The sequence below is a fragment of the Arachis stenosperma genome, chromosome 3, assembly GCF_014773155.1.
Source record: "Arachis stenosperma cultivar V10309 chromosome 3, arast.V10309.gnm1.PFL2, whole genome shotgun sequence".
In the NCBI taxonomy this organism is placed as follows: Eukaryota; Viridiplantae; Streptophyta; class Magnoliopsida; order Fabales; family Fabaceae; genus Arachis; species Arachis stenosperma.
Genome location: NC_080379.1, coordinates 79,351,592 through 79,374,202, shown reverse-complemented (window position 1 = coordinate 79,374,202; position 22,611 = coordinate 79,351,592). Strand labels below are relative to the sequence as shown.

Below are 22,611 nucleotides of genomic sequence, written 5' to 3'. Positions count from 1 at the left end.
TACAAAAAATATTTTAAATAATAAATTAACTCTTAATAAATTATACATCAACTATTATTATTTACTATCAAAATTACATATTATTAATTATTTTAAAATAAATTAATTCATATTGATACCAAATAATATTTATTTAAAATGATAATTTAAATTTCCATCGGAACTTTTTTTTTTGGTGGCTACACGGAAAATGAAACTAGTTATAATTAAAATGCATCCAAACAAAAAAATATATAAATGTAATTAAATACAATTAATTATTTGTTAGCAGAAAAACAACTGTATTCTGTTCTCCAAAACTCCCCTTTTGGCCTTTTCTGTTCCCGGTGCTCTTGCTTCCCTCTATTTCCTTCTGAATGCTATTTCAATTGAAACCTAATCTGCCACTTTCTCATTCTCCTTGCACTCTCCATTCCTTCACTTCCCCTCTCTCTGATTCTCGCGGCAAAATCAACTGATAATGCATCTTGCGCAAAGACTCGCCAAATCGACAAGCTAGGGTTTCCTCCAGAAAATTCGGTTCTCGCCGGGGTTTTGCGGAGGAGACGCAGTCGCCGGCAGCAATGGCCACCAGCTTGCAGATGAGCCCTCAGGTGGAGCAGATCCTCGGCGAAATCCGCGATAACTTTCGATTCCTGGCGTATGTAACTTAATTTTACTACCTCTTCAGATTCAGTTATGAAATGTTTTTGTGTTCGAAATTTTTTTACCTCTGCTCGTATATAATGTTAGAGGGTGCAAGTTAAACTTGTTGCCAATTTTGGGATGTGAATCATACTCGTTTAGCATCTTATTGATTTAGTTAGGGCAGTGATTCTTGAAATTGGAGTGAGCAAAGGGGATAATGTTGAAAATTTTCTGACTTGGTCCTGTGCTTGTATTTGTATGTTTAAGGTTTATAGGCTTAATGATATTTGTGAATTTAGGAATTGTATGGTTTGAAGCGGTGTAGTGATGGCCAGTTCTGTATTTATTGAGGTAGCTCATTGTACACAAGTTATGTTATGCTTAGTGAAATGAGCATGGGAGGATAGTGGTGCTACTAGAAGAAGCTATGTCTTGAGAGCCACTAGATTTTGTGAGATATTTCTGTTTTTTATTTTAGCAGGACAAGCTATTCCGTTACTGTTTGATATTCCATTTTTGACTTCTTGTCCTCTAATCTCTATGTAATAGTATCCTTATCTTTATTAATACTATATTCTTTTCTCTCCCAAAAAAGAAGCTATTCATGTTGATCAGGACGCTAATAGTGCCTCCTTCTCCTCCCACGGAAAAAGGCTATTGATGTTGGTCAGGAGACTAGTAGACTTTTTTTGCAGTTTTTAGTTCCCAATCTATCTGAAGAGAATAATTGGTTTTAAATGCACAAGTATATAACTAAAAAATGAATGTGATGTATAAAATTCATTATTTGAAAAGCTTCCTTAACCTTATAGTTGCATTTCCAGTTAACAGCACAAGTGTATATCGATCAATCATTTTTAGGTTTATTTTATTTATTATTATGTTTTCTCTAGGTGCTTTGGTATTCCCATATGACATAGATCTTTTCTGTTAAAACAATGATCTCTTGAGATTTAGTATGATCATTTGGGTTGCCTCTTTTGCAGTGATGGGCTGGAGGCTATTATTTATTTATTTATTTTTGATAAAAGAATAACATCACTAAGATAGTGGGAAGAATAATAAAGCAAATGGAAGGATAAGAGGTCCTCCTTACGGAGCAAAAAAGCAAACAAAAGAAAAAGCTATCTATGGAATGTAGCTTTCCAATCTCTCAACATGTTTGAGAGGAGAAGTGCTCTGGATAGATCATGAGCTTTACAAAAAATAGTGGCCGTATGTCTAATTCTATCCCATAAAACTTGCTTATCTCAAAATCTGTGATTGAAGGTACATAAATGGTTCTCTAATCAAATATTCCAAATGGTGGCATATACTGCATATTGCACAGATATTTTGCTTCTTTCCTACTCCCCAGATCAGAACCCAATAAAGAGAAATTAATCCAAGGTTGTAAGGCACACCCAGCAATCATCAAAGGTACTAAATAAACTAACAAAGTATTCAATAAGAAAAAACAGCCACTAGATTATACAAAAAACAGATGTGCTATTGATTCTAAATTTATCCCACTAGATCAGATCTTCTTCGTGGATCAAATGGCATCATATTGCCCTTATATAGAGCACACATAACAAACATTAGGGGAAATTGCCTTAATGTGGCCTTCAAACCTGCTGATGTTATTGTTGGTGTTAATTAATGTTGTTGACCATAGTTATGCAAGTAAAGTATTTCTCGAAGGCTGTTATGTTATCCTTCCTTTATTTGTCTCTGTTCAAGCAATGTATTTATTTGTAATTATCTCTGCTTTCTTGTGTATCCTTTGCTGTAGCCACTTTCGCAGTTACTAATTCTTGCTGAAGTGAAATAAATAAAGTTCAATAGATCTATAATCTTTTCAAGTATTCCTATATAGTAATAAAATATTTTCATTTAACATCCAGAAATGGCTTCCAAAGGCTTGATAAGATTAAAGATTCCAATAGACAAAGCAAGCAGCTGGAAGAACTCAAGGATAAGATGGTGGAGTGTAAAAGGTTAGTTAAGCATTTCTGTGGTTGTAAACTTGTAATCTTGCTATATCTCAGTGGCAACTGTAACTTTGAGTTGAGTAAGAAGAAAAATGTAGGTTCCTTTCATATTGACTTTACTGGTTTACTTTTCCTCATGAATTGACTTGCAGAAATCTTTTTACTTTGTTAATAACTAATTATCATAAAGAAAATTTCTGCCTAGGAATTTTACCGTCCATTGCAGTATCCAGGGGTCGAATGTTGTATAATAAGAGCAGCACACAGAGTCTTCTGCTTGTAGGTTGTTACACTGGTATTTATTTTAATGGAAATACAGAAATACAATAGAACAGTAAAACATAATAGAGGAATTTCGAGAGTCCTCTTCTCTCCTAGCCTAGGCCTTTCCAAGTCTTTTCCTACCTCTCACCTAATCAGTTCCTCCTTTTATTGCCTTCCCTCAAATTATCATAATTAGCATTCAACTCATGCGATTACGCCTCCCTGATTCTCTCATCTGACTAATCCAATCATCAATTATTGTCACTTATAATTACACATTTCTACTGCCCTATTATTCCAACATTTTCTTTATTGCTTCTTCTAGAATAATGATAAGGTAAAAGGATTATTTTCTTTTCTTTTTTGGCTGCCTTTGCTGCTGACTCAGCATTCTCTCTCTCTCTCTCTCTCTCTCTCTCTCTCTCTCTCTCTCTCTCTCTCTCTCTCTCTCTCTCTCTCTCTCTCCAGGGTATGTAACAATACCTTCCCCTTGAAGCATCACCTTGTCCTCAAGGTGGACGGAAGGAAAGGCTTCTTGAATTGCAGCTGTATGATGACAGTTGCAGCTCTTCCCGTTCAGGTTCCCCTGCATGGGCCTCTTGGTTCATCCCTACGTCTCCTTCTGCCTCCTCTTCTTCATCTTCTCCTAGGAGTATGATTTGATAGTGCTTCATGGAGCACCTATGATCAGATCCCCACTTCTCTCCACATCTGAAGCACTACCCTTTCCTCTGTCTCTCTGCCCACTTTTCGTTCGAGAGCCGTCGTGTGCCGCTGTTACGAGTCGTCTGCGAATGAGAAGCGCTGCTGCTTCCTGTACGAGGAGTAGGGGTGCCTCTGTTTCTGTTGGATACAATCTCGCCCCTCGATTCACTGCCGTCGTGAGTGTTGTACTTTGCCAAACTAGAATTTTTGAAAAATCCAAATCTAGCTCCCACCGAACCAGATCCGCCTGATCCGCTCCCTTCCGGCAACCCCTCCACCCTCTTGCCGTTAGGGTCAACCCCGGTCTCCTTCCATGCTTGATTTCTCCATTCAATAGCCATGGCTCTATCCATTAAAGCTGGTAAATTATTGAACTGAGCCACCTCCAATTCTGCCTGAATTTCCTTTGAGTCCATTGACAAAGATGCACATGAGAGCCTCTGTTCCCAGGTTTCTCTGCGTTCGTGCTGCAGTCTCAAACTCTTGCCTATACTGAGCAACGTCCTCCACCTGTTTCACCTCTAGTAACGGAGCCATGGGGTTGAGAGCAGCTCCAGGTTGAAAACGTTTCAATAAGTCCTCCTTGAATCGTCTCCATGTCTGAAATGGTGTGTATTCTTCCCACCACTCCATCCATGCGAGAGTCTCTCCCTCCAAAGCAAGAGTGACAAAGTCCATCCTTTCTGCCAAAGCCACCTGGGTGACACGAAAATATCTTTCCATCTTCACCAGCCAGCCATTTGCATCATCTCCCGAGAAGATGGGAATGTCAAACTTCCTAGTAGGCTCAAATCTCCTCTGTTCTGTTTCACCTTCGTAATTGTTGCCGCCTCTGCCTTCTGAACCTTCTCCATCTCCCCCGTTTCTCCCTCCTGCCCCGTTTCATCCCTGGTCATGGTGTTGCAAAAGCATTTCCCTCACCTGTCTCAGCAAGTTGGTGGATAAGAGTTCAAATGATCGGTTTTGAGCTTCCAGTGAACGATTCTGGGCCTCCCTCATCTCCTCCATTTGCTTCTCCAAGACTTCCAACCTCGACTCCATGGCAACTCGCGTGGAAACCATGCACAGAACACCTAAGATCGGTGCTCTGATACCAGTTGTTACACTGGTATTTATTTTAATGGAAATACAGAAATACAATAGAACATTAAAAGATAATAGAGGAATTTCGAGAGTCCTCTTCTCTCCTAGCCTAGGCCTTTCCAAGTCTTTTCCTACCTCTCACCTAATCAACTCCTCCTTTTATTGCCTTCCCTCAAATTAATTATCATAATTAGCATTCAACTCCTACGATTACGCGTCCCTGATTCTCTCATCTGACTAATCCAATCATCAATTATTGTCACTTATGATTACACATTTCTCATGCCCTATTATTCCAACCTTTTCTTTATTGCTTCTTCTAGAATAATGATAAGGTAAAAGGATTATTTTCTTTCCTTTTTTGGCTGCCTTTGCTGCTGACTCAGCATTCTCTCTCTCTCCAGGGTATGTAACATAGGTCTTGTAGAAGCTCCATTTTTGTTGTGAAAATTCTCTTCCTTTGTTATCCTTATAATTAGGTGCTTTCCAGATTTTTTATTTTCCAATTCTCTTTTCTGTTGGTAGGCACAAGTGGTGAAGACATTTTAATGTGATCTGCTGTAGTTTGCTATTTCCTTTATCAATGCATACCCAACTTTCTGGAGTATGAAGCCTTATGTTTTTATTACAGGTTGATAAAGGAGTTTGATCGAGAAATTAAAGATGAAGAGGGAAAGAATCCCCCAGAAGTGAACAAGCAACTTAATGATGAAAAGCAATCAATGGTTAGTGCCGAAAACCTTTCTATTTTGGATGCTCATGTTTTGGAAGGGGTACAATATCTTCAACCTCAAAGTATTATGAATGTGGCAATATTTTTCTTTTCACATCTTTGTAAATGATTTGCATTGCTAAATGTGGGTCTCAGGCTTTTTCATCATGATCTAGGGTGGGGTAGATTTGGTTGTTCTCATGCTCATTCATAAATTATGTCATTGCTTCTTGTTGCACTAGAACTGCTGATTCTTTATGTTTGCTTACAATGGTCCCTTCTTTGTTTGCAGATCAAGGAACTAAATTCATACGTGGCTCTGAGAAAATCGTAAGCTGACACCTCATTTCTGTTTCTGCAGTTAAAATAAAATAACTCTTCTGTGTAAAGGCACGTAGGTCTTAGAACAGATAATATGGTTAATACCATTTTCGTGTGCTCATTACCATCAATAACTCAAAATATTATCTCTTTTCCCTTTACAGTATTTATGTTCATCCAAAAGTACCATAATTCTTTTGGTTATTTGAATGGAGGATTTATACTATTATATGGATGATTGATAGGTACCTGAATACCCTTGGTAATAAGAAAGTTGAACTTTTTGACATGGGAGCAGGAACAAGTGAACCTACAGCAGAACAAAATGTTCAACTAGCATCAGGTAAAATATTCCAGCCTTCTTTTGCTCTTAATATGTTAAGTTGGTGATTATCTTTGGTTTATAGGCATGCTGTTGCTGTATGCAAATGTTTGGGTATTGTATTTTTATTTGTATTTTTCCTAATACCTGCTGTATACAATTTGATACTATTATGAATCTGTCACTTAATCTCTGGTAGAAGCTTCATGTATATGGTTAATTGATAATGGTTTGACCTGAGTCTTAAGTAACTCACTGACTGATTGTTAGCTCTATAGCTACCTATTCTAAGTTCTAACTTTTCCTTTTAAAAAAACTGTTCCAACTGTTGTATCACTTGAGTTATACTGCTAGAGCACATGGTCTGAGCTTGATAATCTGCACAACCAACCACAAACTGTTGAAGATTCGGTACACAGTTTTCCCCATCATACACCAAGCAACGGACCATTTTTTCCATTCAACGTTTCCTTTTCTCTGTTTCTCGAGAGAGAAAAAAAAAAAAAAAGAAGAATCAAATAGAAACAAATTGTAGGCAATTTTAGAATCTGGATCATGTCATAAATGACCAGACTCTGACCCACAAGGCGCAGCAAACTAGAGTGCAAGATTGCAACAAGAATTGAAGAACATTGTTTGTACAAATTTTGGACCAAATCAAATGATTCACATGCTATTCATGGGACAACGGTGACCATGTGCTGATTTACCCAATGACGATCTAAGCTTGTGTCCAAACCAATTTCAAACCATACAAGTTTAATTGTGTAGTATGTAGGGATGTCAATGGGGCAAGGCGGGGGATGCCTCCCCGCCCCTGCCCCCAGATTTGCTCCTCGTCCCCGCGGGGAGGGGGGGGGGGGGGATAATTGCCCCTATCCCCGTTCCCTGTGTTCCCCGCGGGCTTCATTCCCCATCTCCCTATATTGAACATTTATATGGAAATTGTAGGGAAAAGTCTTTTAAAAATAAAAAAAAAAAACATTATTACAACACATAAATATATCTTATCCAAGATTACAAGTGGAAATACAAAATAACAAATCATAGTCCATAAAACAAAATCTTGAAATACAACTTCCATTCTAAGAAAAAGTCATAAAATAGAGTCTTCAACATCAAATATTTTTCCATTGTCAGAATACAACTTCCAACAAATAACTCCATGTTTTCTATTAAAACAACACAAACATGAATATGTTAACATACATAAAAAACAAGAATACCATATATTAAATAAAAATTTGACATAAGTAAAAAATAATTAACTAAACTCCTAAATCGCCCGTATTCATCTCAGTTCCAAGGAATTGGAATTTTCGACCTTGGTTTACCTATATTATATCAATCCACGATAGGAGTCGAGTTAAAACTATCCATCCTGTACATAAACAGCAAGATTTAATATAGAAACACTAAATTAAGATTTAATACAGAAACACTAGATTCTAGCTCAACTTCAGAGACAAAGAGAAAATTCAGAAAACAAAAAAAGATTAAATCAAATACAAAAGAATACATAATAAATCAGCAAAAACAGCAAAAAACAGAGAAGGATAAACTATAAACTGCAATAAATCAGCAAAAAGAACACATAACAGAAGAGATTATACAGAGAACACATAACAGAGATTATATAGAGGAGATTTTAGACTGCAATAAATCAGCAAAAACGGCAAAAAACACAGAAGGGGATAAATTATAAACTGCAATAAATCAACAAAAAAAACACATAATAGAGCAGATTATTCAGAAAACACATAACAAAGATTATACATAGGAAGAGTATCAAATCTTAACTGTTTCATAATTATAAACCCTATGTGTCTAAGTGCAATACATTACAGGGGATTATACAGAAAACACATAACAGATATTATACAAAGGAGATTTTATACTGCAATAAATAGGCAAAAACAGCAAAAAACACGGGAAAAGAGCATCAAACCTGAAATTAGGTGAAAGTGGAGATGGAGGAGGAGGAGGAGGACAGACAACAGGGCTGTGGTGGGGGAATGCGACGGTGAGTTCTTTCGACGAATTGGGGGGACGCTTCGGCGACTTCTTTTGACAAGTTGAGGAGACCCGACGACAAGGCAGGAAACAGCGCGGTGCGGAGGGGGAACTGCGCGGTGTGGTGATGTCGTGGTGCGGGAGAGAGAACAGTGCCGGAGAGAGAACGCCGCGGTGCCTGGTGATGTTGCGGTGAGTGGGACGGCAAGGTGAAAAGGAGAGTGGCAAGGGAGGTGGCTGGCTGGGTGCAGAGAGGATGGAGAGAACAAAAAAGGGGGGTGTCGCGGGGCTTAGGGGCGAGGGTAACTGGGTGAGCGCGGCGCTAGTGAGGGGAAAATGAATTAGGGTTCTCACTTTTTCTATATAGAGAAACTGTTGGAGGCCAGCAATTTTAGTATTTTTCCAACACAAATACTAAATTGTCATTTTACTAATTTATATATGCAAATTCTGAAAAATATGGGTGTAAATTGTATTGATTTATGGGTAGCAAACTGTATTAATTCATGTGTGCAAAACTCTAGTAAATATAGGTGTAGATTATATACTTCTTGTATGCAAAACATCTGTAAATATGGGGTGCAAATTATTGCTGGTTAAGTGCGGGCCAAAAATGATAATAATTGCTGGCCATGTAGCATTGCTCTTCTATATATATGGAAGGTGGAATGACTAAAAAACCAAAGTGAGAGATAAACTATTAAGGGTGTTTAAGTAATTTAATATATTCGGGGATTAGCGGGGACGCGGACAGGGATCCTCGCTCGGGTCCCCGCACCTGCCTCGGGGGAATTTTGTTCCCCATCCTCGTCCCCGCAAGGAAACTTCTCCGTCATCGGGGCCCCATTCGGGGCGGTCCCCATGGGGATCCCCACCTCCTGGGGAGTTTAGACATCCCTAGTAGTATGTGCTCTACATTCATCAAAATTAACAAAAGAATGCTTTTAGGATTTATGTATAAATACATATGAAATTTGATTGTGAAAGATAGAAGCTTGAATCGTGTAAAAGTCGTGCAAAAGTGAGAGCTCAAGAGGCGAATGTTTTCTGCCCATTTTTTTTTTATTTTATGTTTTAAAAAAATGGGTAGAAAACAAATTTGTGTCTGTGCTTTATTATCTTATTTATTCTTGACTGTTCTAATGGCCTCACACTGGCCTCAATTCTATATGGTTCATCACATCATGATATTTAAGAGGGTTGGATTATAGACACACAGTTGCAGAGACTATACACCTGATTCACTAAAGTTCATCAAATTCTTGACTGTTCTAATGGATTCACACTGGCCTCGATTCTATATGGTTCATCACAACATGATATTTAAGAGGGATGGGTAATAGACAAAGTTGCCGAGACTATACACCTGATTCACTGAAGTTCATCAATTTCATGATTATTCATGGTGGCATCCTTAAAGGCAAATGGATTTACTGGATGTATGCCTAATGCAATTGAAGGTGTATAAATAAGATGATCCAAACTCTCCATTGAGTTAGAATTCATATCTGCGTTTTTCCCATTGTAACCTGTCTCCATCTATCATCTATCATCTTTGTTGGCATGATACTTGAATTTTTGGGTTGGGGATTGGGCACTTGCCCTTTCTCTGCATGCTTTTGTTCTCTTGTGTAGTGATCGAAGAATATATCTCACCAAATTGACCCATTTGGCTTATTGTATAGAAATGTCTAATCAAGAACTTATCAATGCTGGGATGAAGCAAATGGATGAAACTGATCAGGCTATTGAAAGATCTAAACAGGTGTGACTTACATCAGATTCAGAATTAGACTTCGTTGCTTGTTTATGTTCATTCTTAAATTTATACAAAATGTAGGTTGTTCATCAAACAATCGAAGTAGGCACCCAAACTGCTACTACCTTGAAGGGCCAAGTAAGTGTTGTATGTCAAATTCACTTTAAAAAAGGGGAAATCATATTCTATCAAACATTTGATGTGTCTTGTCATCAAATTGTGCAGACTGAACAAATGGGTCGGATTGTTAATGAGCTTGATTCAATTCAATTTTCAATTAAGAAGGCCTCGCAGCTTGTGAAGGAGATTGGCAGACAGGTTGATTTTATTTTTGTTTGTTTGTATGCAATATAAACTTTTTAAACATCGGCCATGACTTATACATGAGGTGATCAAACGAGATCTACATGTAAACGGTCTCTCTGTAGACATGATACATGACAGAGCACAATGGCGTCGTTTGATTCATGTAGCCGACCCCACTTAGTGGGACAAGGCTTTGTTGTTGTTGTTGTTGTTGTTGTTTGGCCATGACTTATACTCTACGTTACCTCCTGTTATCAGGTAGCTACTGATAAGTGCATCATGCTGCTTCTGGTGCTTATTGTCTGTGGTGTCATTGCCATTATTGTTGTGAAGGTACTATCTTCATTCGATCTATAAATTTCATCAATTTGTCACTGATACTTTCTCTCGTGAAATCCAATACCTTGTTTTAAGGAAGAAAATAAAAATGTTAAACTAAATTATGCTGCTCAGGGCCCCAAAACTAGGAAAAAAAAAAAAAAAGAAACTCCTGTGCAGAGAACTCATTTGAAAATAATATTTAGATTGGATTATTAGATATTTTTAAACCTTTATTTTTATTTATGTATTAATTTTTTAGCATTGAATAAAATGATGGTAGAAGAAAATAGTTGCAGAATGATCCGTGCAAGCAAATTTGCCGTTGAAATACTTATATGTTTTTTATTTTGCCAACTGATTATGTTATGCAAGATGTCCATGCTTCTGTTTTAACTGACTCTTGCACATTGCAGATTGTGAATCCCCACAACAAAGATATCAGGGATATCCCAGGGTTAGCGCCTCCTGCTCCAAGCAGAAGACTTTTGTACCTAAGGACTGAACATTTTGATTAACTCTTTTTTACAGTTCTATCCATCCTAATCCTACCAACCGTATTCTTGGTTACCATGGACGACGATGAGATAGTCGGAAGAAAGAATTTCTTGCCGGAGTTGTGCATATTCTGTTTGTGATTCTATGTAAATCACACGAGCTTTTCTGTTTGTGATTCTATGTAAATCACACGAGCTTTTCTTGCTTTGTTTTTAGTGCCATGTTTCTTTATGTATCATTCCCGAGATGTTGTAGGGTTAGAAAAAATAATTTGCCAGTGTGGGATCTACGGTGTACATGTCCAATTCAAAGGAGATTTGCGTTTTCTTTTCTTCTTTTTCTTTTTATTGTTAAATTTATTATTTTTCTTTCTTGTCTCATGGATTGGGTCTTGTAAATTACATTTATTCCAGTGTGTGTTTCCTGCTCTTCATATTTTTAATTTACTCATGAAATTCTCTTCCTTGACTCTAAATTGAGATATAAACGGTGTAAATGAGGAGCAGCGTGCTAACTTTTATTAGTTTATATTCAAATATAACCATGTTTGGAGCACGTACTTTTTAATTTCTAATCCTAGTTATAAGTAACAATGCCATTCATAAAGTCTTTTCTCCGATGTGGCGGCTAATTGATACGTACTAGGAAGACGAGGGATGAACTATATTTGCATCATTATTTATTTTTAAAACATAAAATAATTTATACTAAAATGTCCATGTTATCTTGGATTTGATTCGATTGTTGCGGCTATTGTACTTGAACTTAAATAGTCTGGATGTCGGATCAAATATTGCGGAATCCGACCCAATTTTCTAATTATCCAAAATATTATATTAAAAAAATAAGTAGTGTATATATATATGACCCTAATTTCACTCGGTCCCAACTATTAAAAAAATAATTGTAATGTATAATTCATTTAATTTTTATTCTGACTTTTATTTTTTGTTATAGACTATTTTTCTTTTTAATTTTTTTACAAATTTAAATTTGATCGAAGAACTAATTATCCAAACCGATTTAAACCCATATTTAATTGGTTCGATTAAGGTACAATAACAAAAAATATACCAATCCAACCTAATTCGAACCGATCAATTTTGTTCTAATCGGTTCCTATTTTTACTCAAATCTGACCTAAACAGACTCGATTACACCTCTACTATTATCAATTACAAAATGACAAAAATAACTTGTTAATGATATTTGACAAATAAAAATATTTGGTGACCAAGTGTTTTTAGTAACCTAGTCGAACCAAATCATGTTGTATGTATCCTCATAAGCACGCTTCTTCTATGTCTTCTTATTCTTCTTTCGCATTGTCTTCTCATTCTTTTTCTTCTATATCTTCTCTTTATCCTTCTTTTTTCTGCCTTCTTCTTTTTCCTTTTTTTGCATGTTCTTTGTTTTTTGTTATGTTTCTTTTATTTTCTTTTGTTTCTCTCTTTCAAAAAAAATAAGAACAAGAAAAGGAGAAAAAAAAAACTTAAAACAAAGAAGTAAGAGCAACATAGAAAAAGAAAAAAGAAGTAAACGAAAAAGAAGCCATAGAAGAAGATATTTCTTTGTATAGATTTTTTTTTGTGTTTTTACAATTATGAATTTCTATGTTCTTTTAATATTTTATCTATGTAATAATTTTGCATTCATCTTCACAAATTTCTGTATTTAACTTTATAAATTTATATGTTTTTTATTTTTTGTTTAAATTTTGGTAACAAATTTTTGCAAAAAACATTTGAAAAAAAAAGAAATCTTTTAGGGAACAGAAAGTATAGGGAAAATGCAGAATTTTGTCGACGAAAATATAGAAATTTTGTATCTTTTATTTTATTTTTTTGTTTCTCTTCTTTGACAACAAACACACATTTTTGAAGAAAAAAACGGAGAAATTTGCAAATGAAGATACAAAAGTTTTGCTATATTTTTATTTCTCCTCTTTTTTTTTTTTTAAAATTTATCTTTTTATTAATTTATTTAACTATATATATATATATATATATATATATATATATATATATATTTGTGTTTATTATATAGATATTTTTAAATAATTGTTCACTATATATGATATTTTTGTATAAATACTATTAAATATTTACTAAAATGATATAAATATATATTTTATCTTGTATGCTTAATGAAAATCACTACGTTGATATAAAATAAAATAATTATAAATAAAACGACTGAAATATGAGTATCGTAAATTGAATAAGATGAATATTTATATTATTCCTTTAAATAGAATGACAAGAAATCAGTTAAAAATATCATCAAGGCTTTTCGTCTAACCCATCTATAATTCAAAATTTCCTTTTCCATGATTTAATTTTTATTATATTTCATTTAAATTCTCTAATTGATTCTTTCTATAGATAAATTTTTAATTAATTGTATTTTTATTTTTTATTTATATATTGTAACTAATATTTTTCTTAACCAGATGTAAATAATAATTAAGAAATTAATTCAAATATTCACATCAAATCATGTCAAGTCATTATTATTTAGGTGAATTCTATGGTATAAAAATAAAATTTTTTCTACACATGAGAAAGCCAACGTGGCATGAAGTTAAGAGTAATCCCTAACTTTTTTAATTATTGCTTTGTTCAGATTTGATAGAGAAATGTATAAAAATTCAGATTTTGTCTTTTTTAATTAAATACATTAATTCTAATGAAACATTAATTATAAATATATTTTTATTGTATTGGGCTAAAGAAAAATAATAATTTTTGGGCTATAATGAACTGTCATTTAGGTAGTGTTTGGTGGAGAGACAGAGACGAAAAGATTGAGACTGAGAAACAGAGACTAAGAGATAGAGATTGAAATAAATTTTAGTATTCTGTTTGATACAAAATGGGAGACAGAAATTAAAACAAGAATGAAACTCTAATTTAATTTGTACAAAGGTAAAATTGAAATAAATTAATTGAAATTAATTAATTAAAATGAGGGTATTTTAGGTATAAAATGTTATTAAAGTTTCAGTTTCCATCTCTAAAAATTTTAGTCCCCTGTATCCCTACTTTTTTAAGGTATTGAAATACTGAAATTTTAGATACAGAGACAGAAATTTTAGTACCAGTTTTTGAACCAACAAACATGATATTGAGTTCCAGTCTCTCAGTCTCTGTCTCAATACCTCAAAACAAACACTACCTAAAGGAACATATTTTATTGTGTTTACTTTATCAATAAAATTAATTAATTTTCATTAAATATTCTAAGTATGCGATAAATAATGTTAAATACTATAAACAATAAATATTTAAAAAATAAATATTCAAATTCAAAATTTAGTCACTAAATTATTATGTATAACAGTAAACTTTTTTTTACATTTTGTATAAGAAAAATAATAGGTATTATTTTTATTTTGTGAGAGTAACTTTAAAAATTTGTGTCATTTAATTTATGAATGGCTGATTTCTGTATATGAAATTATTTTTGTATTATTTTCGGTTATGTAGAAGTGGTATGTTTTAAATAAGTGTAATTCTAAAAATCCTAAAAACCCTAGAAACCCTAAAAAAACCCTAAAATCCTAGAAAATCCTAAAAACTCTAAAAAAACCCTAAAAACCTAGAAAATCCTAAAAACCTAAGAAAATTCTAAAAATCCAAAAAACCTAGAAAACCTTAAAAAACACTAGAAAATCCTAAAAAACCCTATAAAACCCTAAAAAATCCTAACAAACCCTATAAAACCCTAAAATCCCTAATAAACCCTAAAAGCCTAAAAATCCTAGAAACCCCTAAAAACTCCTAAAAACCCTAAAACTGTAAAAAAAAAACCCAAGCAAACCCTAAAAACCCTAGAAAACCCTAAAAATCGTTAAAACACTAGAAAACCCTAAAATACCCTAAAAATCCTAAAAACCCTAACAAACCATAAAAAATTCTAAAAATCCTAGAAAACTATAAAAACCCTAATAAACCCTAGAAAACCCTAAAAAACCTTAAAAACCCTAGAAAAATTCTAGAAATTTCTAAAAACCCTAAAAAAATCCTATAAAACCCTAAAAACCAAGAAAACCATAAAAAACACTAAAAATCCTATAAAACCCTAAAACCCTAGAAAACTATAAAAACCCTAATAAACCCTAAAAAATCATAAAACACCTAAAAATCCTAAAAACCCTAGAAAAGCCTAGAAAACCCTAAAAAATCCTAGAAAACCATAAAAACTCTAAAAATCCTAGAAAACCCTAAGAACCCCTAGAAACCTTAGAAAATCCTAAAAACCCTAGAAAACCATAAAAACCCTAATAAACCCTGGGAAACCTTAAAAATCCTAAAAAAAAACCCTAGAAAATCCTTAAAATCTTTAAAAATATTAGAAAACCCTAAAAAATCCTAAAACTCTAAAAAAACCGAAAAATTCCTAGAAAACCCTAAAAACCCTAAAAATCCTAGAAAATCTTAAAAACCCAAGAAAACCCTAAAAAACCTTAAAAACCCTAGAAAAGCCTAGAAAATCATAAAAACCTTTAAGACCCTAGAAAACCCTAAAAATCCTAGAAAACCTTAAAAAACCCTAAAAACCCTAAAAAAACTCTAAAAACCCTGAAAATCCTAGAAAACACTAAAATCCCAAGAAAACCCTAAAACACCCTAAAAACCCTAGAAACCCTAAAAAATCCTAAAACCCGAGAAAACCCTAAAAACCCTAAAAAACCTTAAAAACCTAGAAAATCCTAAAAACCTAAGAAAACTCTAAAAATCCAAAAAACCCTAGAAACTTTAACAACCCTAGAAAATCCAAAAAATAATAAAAACCCTAGAAAACCCTAAAAAATTGTAAAAACCCCTAGAAAACCCTAGAAACTCTAGAAAAACTTAAAAACCCTAAAAGAACTCTTTCTAGAAAGCCCTAAAAACCCTAGAAAACCCTAAAAAATCCTAAAAACCCTAGAAAACCCTAAAAATCCTAGAAAACCCAAAAAACCCTAGAAAACCTTAAAAACCCCTAAAAACTCTAGAAACCCCTAAAAATCCTAAAACTCTAGAAAACCCTAAAAAACTCAAAACCCTAGAAAACCCTAAAAATCCTAAAAACCCAATAAAACCCTAAAAACCATAGAAAACCATAGAAACCATATAAAACTCTAGAAACCCTAAAAAACCCTAAACCCTATAAAAACCTAAACCTTAAATCCTAAACCATAGAAACCCTAAAAAACCATAGAAAATATGAAAAAATTCTAAAAATCCTAATAGACCCTAAAAATCCTAAAAATCCTAGAAAAATCCTAGAAACCCCTAAAAACTCCTAAAAACCCTAAAACTGTAAAAAAAAACCCAAGCAAACCCTAAAAACCCTAAAAAATCCTAAAAAAATCCTAGAAAACCCTAAAAATCCTAAAAACCCTAGAAAACTCTAGAAAACCCTAGAAAACCCTAAAAAATCCTAAAACCCTAGAAAACTATAAAAACCCTAATAAACCCTAGAAAACCCTAAAAACCCTAAAAACCTAGAAAACCATAAAAAACACTAAAAATCCTATAAAACCCTAAAAACCCTAGAAAACTATAAAAACCCTAATAAACCCTAAAAAACCATAAAACACCTAAAAATCTTAAAAACCCTAAAAACTCTAGAAAATCCTAAAAAATCCTAAAAACCCTAGAAAACCCTAGAAAACCATAAAATATCCTAAAAACCCTAGAAAACCCTAAAAAATCCTAGAAAACCATAAAAATTCTAAAAATCCTAGAAAACCCTAAGAACCCTAGAAAATCATAAAAACCCTAATAAACCCTGGAAAACCTTAAAAATCCTAAAAAAAACCCTAGAAAATCCTAAAAATCTTTAAAAACATTAGAAAACCCTAAAAAATCCTAAAACTCTAAAAAAACCCAAAAATTCCTAGAAAACCCTAAAAACCCTAAAAATCCTAGAAAACCTTAAAAACCCAAGAAAACCCTAAAAAATCCTAAAAACCCTAGAAAAGTCTAGAAAATCATAAAAAACCCTTAAGACCCTAGAAAACCCTAAAAATCCTAGAAAACCTTAAAAAACCCTAAAAACCCTAAAAAAAACTCTAAAAACCCTGAAAATCCTAGAAAACACTAAAATCCCAAGAAAACCCTAAAACACCCTAAAAACCCTAAAAACTCTAGAAACCCTAAAAAATCCTAAAATCCTAGAAAATCCTAAAAACTCTAAAAAAAACCCTAAAATCCTAGAAAATCCTAAAAACCTAAGAAAACTCTAAAAATCCAAAAAACCTAGAAAACCTTAAAAAACACTAGAAAATCCTAAAAAACCCTATAAAATTCTAAAAAAACCCTAACAAACCCTATAAAACCCTAGAAACCCTAAAAAACCCTAAACCCTATAAAAATCTAAACCTTAAATCCTAAACCATAGAAACCCTAGAAAATCCTAGAAAATCCTAAAAAATCCTAAAAACCCTAATAAACCCTAAAAATCCTAAAAATCCTATCTTTTTCTTTCTAAATTTTTTTTCGCCAATATATTTTTTTTCGCAAGCTTTTGCTTTTTCACTGCTTTTTCTTGCTTCAAGAATCAATTTTATGATTTTTCAGATCATCAATAACATTTCTCTTTTTTTGCATGATCCCTAGTGATTTTGGTGTTCCTATCTTTAGTTGCTTCCAATAATTATGTGGAGGAACATGTATCCCCTGAGGTATCTCAGGGATTTCTTGATGAGGGAATTCCTCATGCTCTCTTGATGTGCAGTTAAATGCTCTTCTACTGAGCTATGGACCCTTGAGATGAATCTCTCCATCTCCCATGACTCGGAGGTGGAAAAAATTTTTTTTTGTCTTCCCTTTTCTCTTCTTTTTTTTGAGGTTTCTTTGGCCTTAGGTGCCATCAATGGTTATGGAAAAACAAAAAGCTATGCTTTTACCACACCAAACTTAAAATATTGCGCGCCCTCGAGCAAAAGAAGAAAGAATAGAAGAAGAAGAAGATATGGAGGAGATGGAGGGATGTGAGTGGTGAGTGGAAAACAGAAGGGATGACCGAGAATGGAGAGGGAGAGGGTGAGATAGGTGGAGATCCTGTGGGGTCCACAGATCCTGAGGTGTCAAGGATTTACATCCCTGCACCAATAAGGCATGTAGAATGCCTTTGCATACAATTCTGGCGTTTAAACGCCAAAGTGATGCTCATTCTGGGCGTTCAACACCCATGTGCAGCATGTTTCTGGCGTTGAACGCCAGGTCCATGCTTGTTTCTGGCGTTGAACGCCAGATCCATGCTCGGTTCTGGCGTTGAACGCCAGCCAGATGCTCCTTACTGGCGTTTAAACGCCAATAAGTCCTTCCTCCAGGGTGTGATTTTTCTTCTGTTGTTTTTGATTCTGTTTTTTAATTTTAGTATTTTTTTCGTGACTCCACATGATCATGAACCTAATAAAACATAAAAGAACAATGAAAATAAAATAAAATTAGATAAATAAAAATTGGTTTGCCTCCCAATAAGTGCTTCTTTAATGTCAATAGCTTGACTTGAGCTCTTATGGAGCTTCACAGATGTTCAGAGCATTGTTGGGACCTCCCAACACCAAACTTAGAGTTTGAATGTTGGGGTTTAACACCAAACTTAGAGTTTGGTTGTGGCCTCCCAACACCAAACTTAGAGTTTGACTGTGGGGGCTCTATTTGACTCTGCATTGAGAGAAGCTGTTCATGCTTCCTCTCATTACCAAATATCTTGGAATTTATCTTCATGATGGCTCCTAGATATTGAGCAACTTGCTCTCCAGTCACATCTTCATCCTCTTCTGAGGAAGAATAGTCTTCAGAGCTCAGGAATGGCAGAAGGAGATTTAGTGGAATCTCTATGGTCTCTATATGAGCCTCAGATTCCTTTAGGTCCTCAATAGGGAACTCCTTCTTGTTTGAGAGACGTCCCAGGAGGTCTTCCTCACTAGGATTTTCGTCCTTCTCCTCCCTTGTGCATTCGGTCAAATTGATTACTGATGAGCGGATAATTTATATGCTTTTTGGCATTATTTTTAGGTAGTTTTTAGTAAGTTCAAGCTACTTTTAGGGATGTTTTCATTAGTTTTTATGTTAAATTCACATTTCTGGACTTTACTATGAGTTTGTGTATTTTTCTGTGATTTCAGGTAATTTCTGGCTGAAATTGAGGGACTTGAACAAAATTCTGAAAAAGGCTGACAAAAGGACTACTGATGCTGTTGGAATCTGACCTCCCTGCACTCGAAATGGATTTTCTGGAGCTACAGAACTCCAAATGGCGCGCTCTCAACGACGTTGGAAAGTAGACATCCAGAGCTTTCCATCAATATATAATAGTTCATATTTTATTCGGAAATTGACGACGTAACTTGGCGTTGAACGCCAAGTACATGCTGCTGTCTGGAGTTAAACGCCAGAAACACGTCATGATCCGGAGTTGAACGCCCAAAACACGTTATAACTTGGAGTTCAACTCCAAGAAAAGCCTTAGATCGTGGATAGATCAAGCTCAGCCCAAGCATACACCAAGTGGGCCCCGGAAGTGGATTTATGCATCAATTACTTACTCATGTAAACCCTAGTAGCTAGTCTAGTATAAATAGGATAATTTACTATTGTATTAGACATCTTTTGACAGTTTAATCTTTTGACTGTTTAGTCTTTGATCATTCGGTCTTTTGATCATTCAGGGGGCTGGCCATTCGGCCATGCCTGAACCTTTCACTTATGTATTTTCAACGGTGGAGTTTCTGCACACCATAGATTAAGGGTGTGGAGCTCTGCTGTACCTGAAATTTCAATACAATTATTATTACTTTCTATTCAATTCCCTTTTATTCTTATTCCAAGATATACGTTGCACAACACTTTGATGAATGTGATGATCCGTGACACTCATCATCATTCTCACCTATGAACGCACGTGACTGACAACCACTTCCGTTCTACCTTAGGCCGGGTGCATATCTCTTAGATTCCCCAACAGAATCTTTGTGGTATAAGCTAGATAGATGGTGGCATTCATGGGGATCCAGAAAGTCTAACCTTGTCCATGGTATTCCGAGTAGGATCCCGGGAATCCGGAAAGTCTAACCTTGTCTGTGGTATTCCGAGTAGGATTCCGGTATTGAATGACTGTGACGAGCTTCAAACTCCTAAAGGCTGGGCGTGATGACAAACGCAAAAGAATCAATGGATTTTACTCCAACCTGATTGAGAACAGACAGATGATTAGCCGTGCCGTGACAGAGCATTTGGACCATTTTCACTGAGAGGATGGGATGTAGCCATCAACAAGGGTGATGCCTCCAGACGATTATCCGTGCAGTGACAGCGTATAGGACCATTTTCCTGAGAGGATTGAAAGTAGCCATTGATGATGGTGATGCCCTACATACAACTTGCCATGGAAAGGAGTAAGAAGGATTAGATGAAAGCAATTAGAAAGTAGAGATTCGAAAGGATTCTAGCATCTTCACACGCCTATCTGAAATTTCTACTATTGATTTACATAAGTATTTCTATCCCTTTTTATTTTCTATTTATTATTAATTTTCGAAACCCATAACCATTTAATCTGCCTAACTGAGATTTACAAGGTGACCATAGCTTGCTTCATACCAACAATCTCTGTGGGATCGACCCTTACTCACGTAAGGTATTACTTGGATGACCCAGTACACTTGCTGGTTAAGCTGAATGAAGTTGTGATCATAAATTCCAATTGAGCCAATTTTTAAATCTCATGCAAATACAAAGAGGATCACAATTTCGTCCACCAAGTTTTTGGCGCCGTTGCCGGGGATTGTTCGAGTATGGACAACTGACGGCTCATCTTGTTGCTCAGATTAGGTAATTTTCTTTTCAAAACTCTTTTTCAAAATTTTTCTTTTCTTTTTCGTTTTTCTAAACTTTATTTTCGAAAAAAATTGATAAAAATAAAAAAAATTTTGTGTTTCTTGTTTGAGTCTTGAGTCAATTTTTAAGTTTGGTGTCAATTGCATACTTTAAAAATTTTTCTTGCATTTTTCGAAAATTCCATGCATTCATAGTGTTCTTCATGATCTTCAAGTTGTTCTTGACAAGTCTTCTTGTTTGATCTTGATGTTTTCTTATTTTGTGTTGTTTGTTGTTTTTCATATGCATTTTTCGTTTGTTAGAATCCATGCATTAAAGATTTATAAGTTTGGTGTCTTGCATGTTTTCTTTGCATTAAAAATTTTTCAAAATTATGTTCTTGATGTTCATCATGATCTTCAAAGTGTTCTTGGTGTTCATCTTGACATTCATAGTGTTCTTGCATGCATCTTGTGTTTTGATCCAAAATTTTTATGTTTTGGGTCATATTTGTGTTTTTCTCTTTCATCATTAAAAATTCAAAAATAAAAAAATATCTTTTCCTTATTTTTCTCATAATATTAAAAAATTTGAGTTGACTTAGTCAAAAATTTTCAAAATTAGTTATTTCTTATAAGTCAAGTCAATTTTTCAATTTTAAAAATCTTATCTTTTCAAAATCTTTTTCAAAAATTATATCTTTTTCATTTTTTTTCTATTTTTCGAAAAGTTCAAAAATCTTTTTCAAAATATTTTCAAAATCTTTTTCTTATCTTTATATCAAAATTTTCAAAAACTCACTAACAATTAATGTGAGTGATTCAAAAATTTGAAGTTTGTTACTTTCTTGTTAAGAAAGGTTCAATATTTAAGTTCTAGAATTTTATCTTGTAGTTTCTTGTTAGTGAAGTAAGTAATTTTAAATTTTTGAATTAAATCTTTTTATCTTTTATCATATCTTTTTCAAAAATTTTATCTTTTTCAAAATTTGATTTCAAAATATCTTATTTAACTTCTTATCTTCTTATCTTTTTAAATTTTGATTTCAAATCTTTTTCAATCAACTAACTAACTTTTTGTTTGTTTCTTATCTTTTTCAAAACCACCTAACTACTTTTCCCTCTTTAATTTTCAAAAATTACTAACCCCTTTTTCAAAATTATTTTCGAAATTCTCCCTCTCTTTTCTTATTCCATTTAATTATTTATTTACTAACACTTCTCTTCATCTTTCTTCATCTAAAAAAATCCGAACCCACTCTTCTTCATTCTTCTTCCCTTTCTTTTTCTAATAACATAAAGGAATCTCTATACTGTGACATAGAGGATTCCTCTTTCTTTTCTTGTTTTCTTCTTTTTCATATGAGCAGGAACAGGGAAAAAGGCACTCTTGTTGAAATTGATTCTGAACCTGAAAGGACTCTGAAAAGGAAATTAAGAGAAACTAAATTACAACAATCCAGAAACAACCTTTCAGAAATTTTCGAACAAGAGAAGGAGATGGCAGCCGAAAATAATAATAATGCAAGGAGAATGCTTGGTGACTTCACAAAGCCAACGTCCAAATTTGATGGAAGAAGCATCTCCATTCCTGCCATTGGAGCCAATAATTTTGAGCTTAAGCCTCAACTAGTTGCCTTAATGCAACAAAACTGCAAGTTTTATGGACTTCCATCTGAAGATCCTTACCAGTTTTTAACTGAGTTCTTGCAGATCTGTGAGACTGTAAAGACGAATGGAGTTGATCCTGAAGTCTACAGACTCATGCTTTTCCTTTTTGCTGTAAGAGACAGAGCTAGAATATGGTTGGATTCACAACCTAAGGATAGCCTGGACTCCTGGGATAAGCTGGTCACAGCCTTCTTGGATAAATTCTTTCCTCCTCAAAAGCTGAGC

The 22,611-nt window shown here is 34.2% G+C and overlaps 1 protein-coding gene across 1 annotated transcript; it reads left to right on the top strand.

Moving 5' to 3' along the window:
* Window positions 1-267: 267 nt before the first annotated feature.
* LOC130968761 (novel plant SNARE 13-like) lies at window positions 268-11,364 on the top strand. The gene is made up of 10 exons (XM_057894212.1): window positions 268-640; window positions 2,514-2,606; window positions 5,284-5,377; window positions 5,657-5,694; window positions 5,931-6,028; window positions 9,706-9,785; window positions 9,861-9,917; window positions 10,005-10,097; window positions 10,344-10,418; window positions 10,820-11,364. The coding sequence occupies exons 1-10, from the start codon at window positions 564-566 to the stop codon at window positions 10,919-10,921; spliced, it is 807 nt and encodes a 268-aa protein (XP_057750195.1). The 5' UTR covers window positions 268-563; the 3' UTR covers window positions 10,922-11,364.
* Window positions 11,365-22,611: the final 11,247 nt, after the last annotated feature.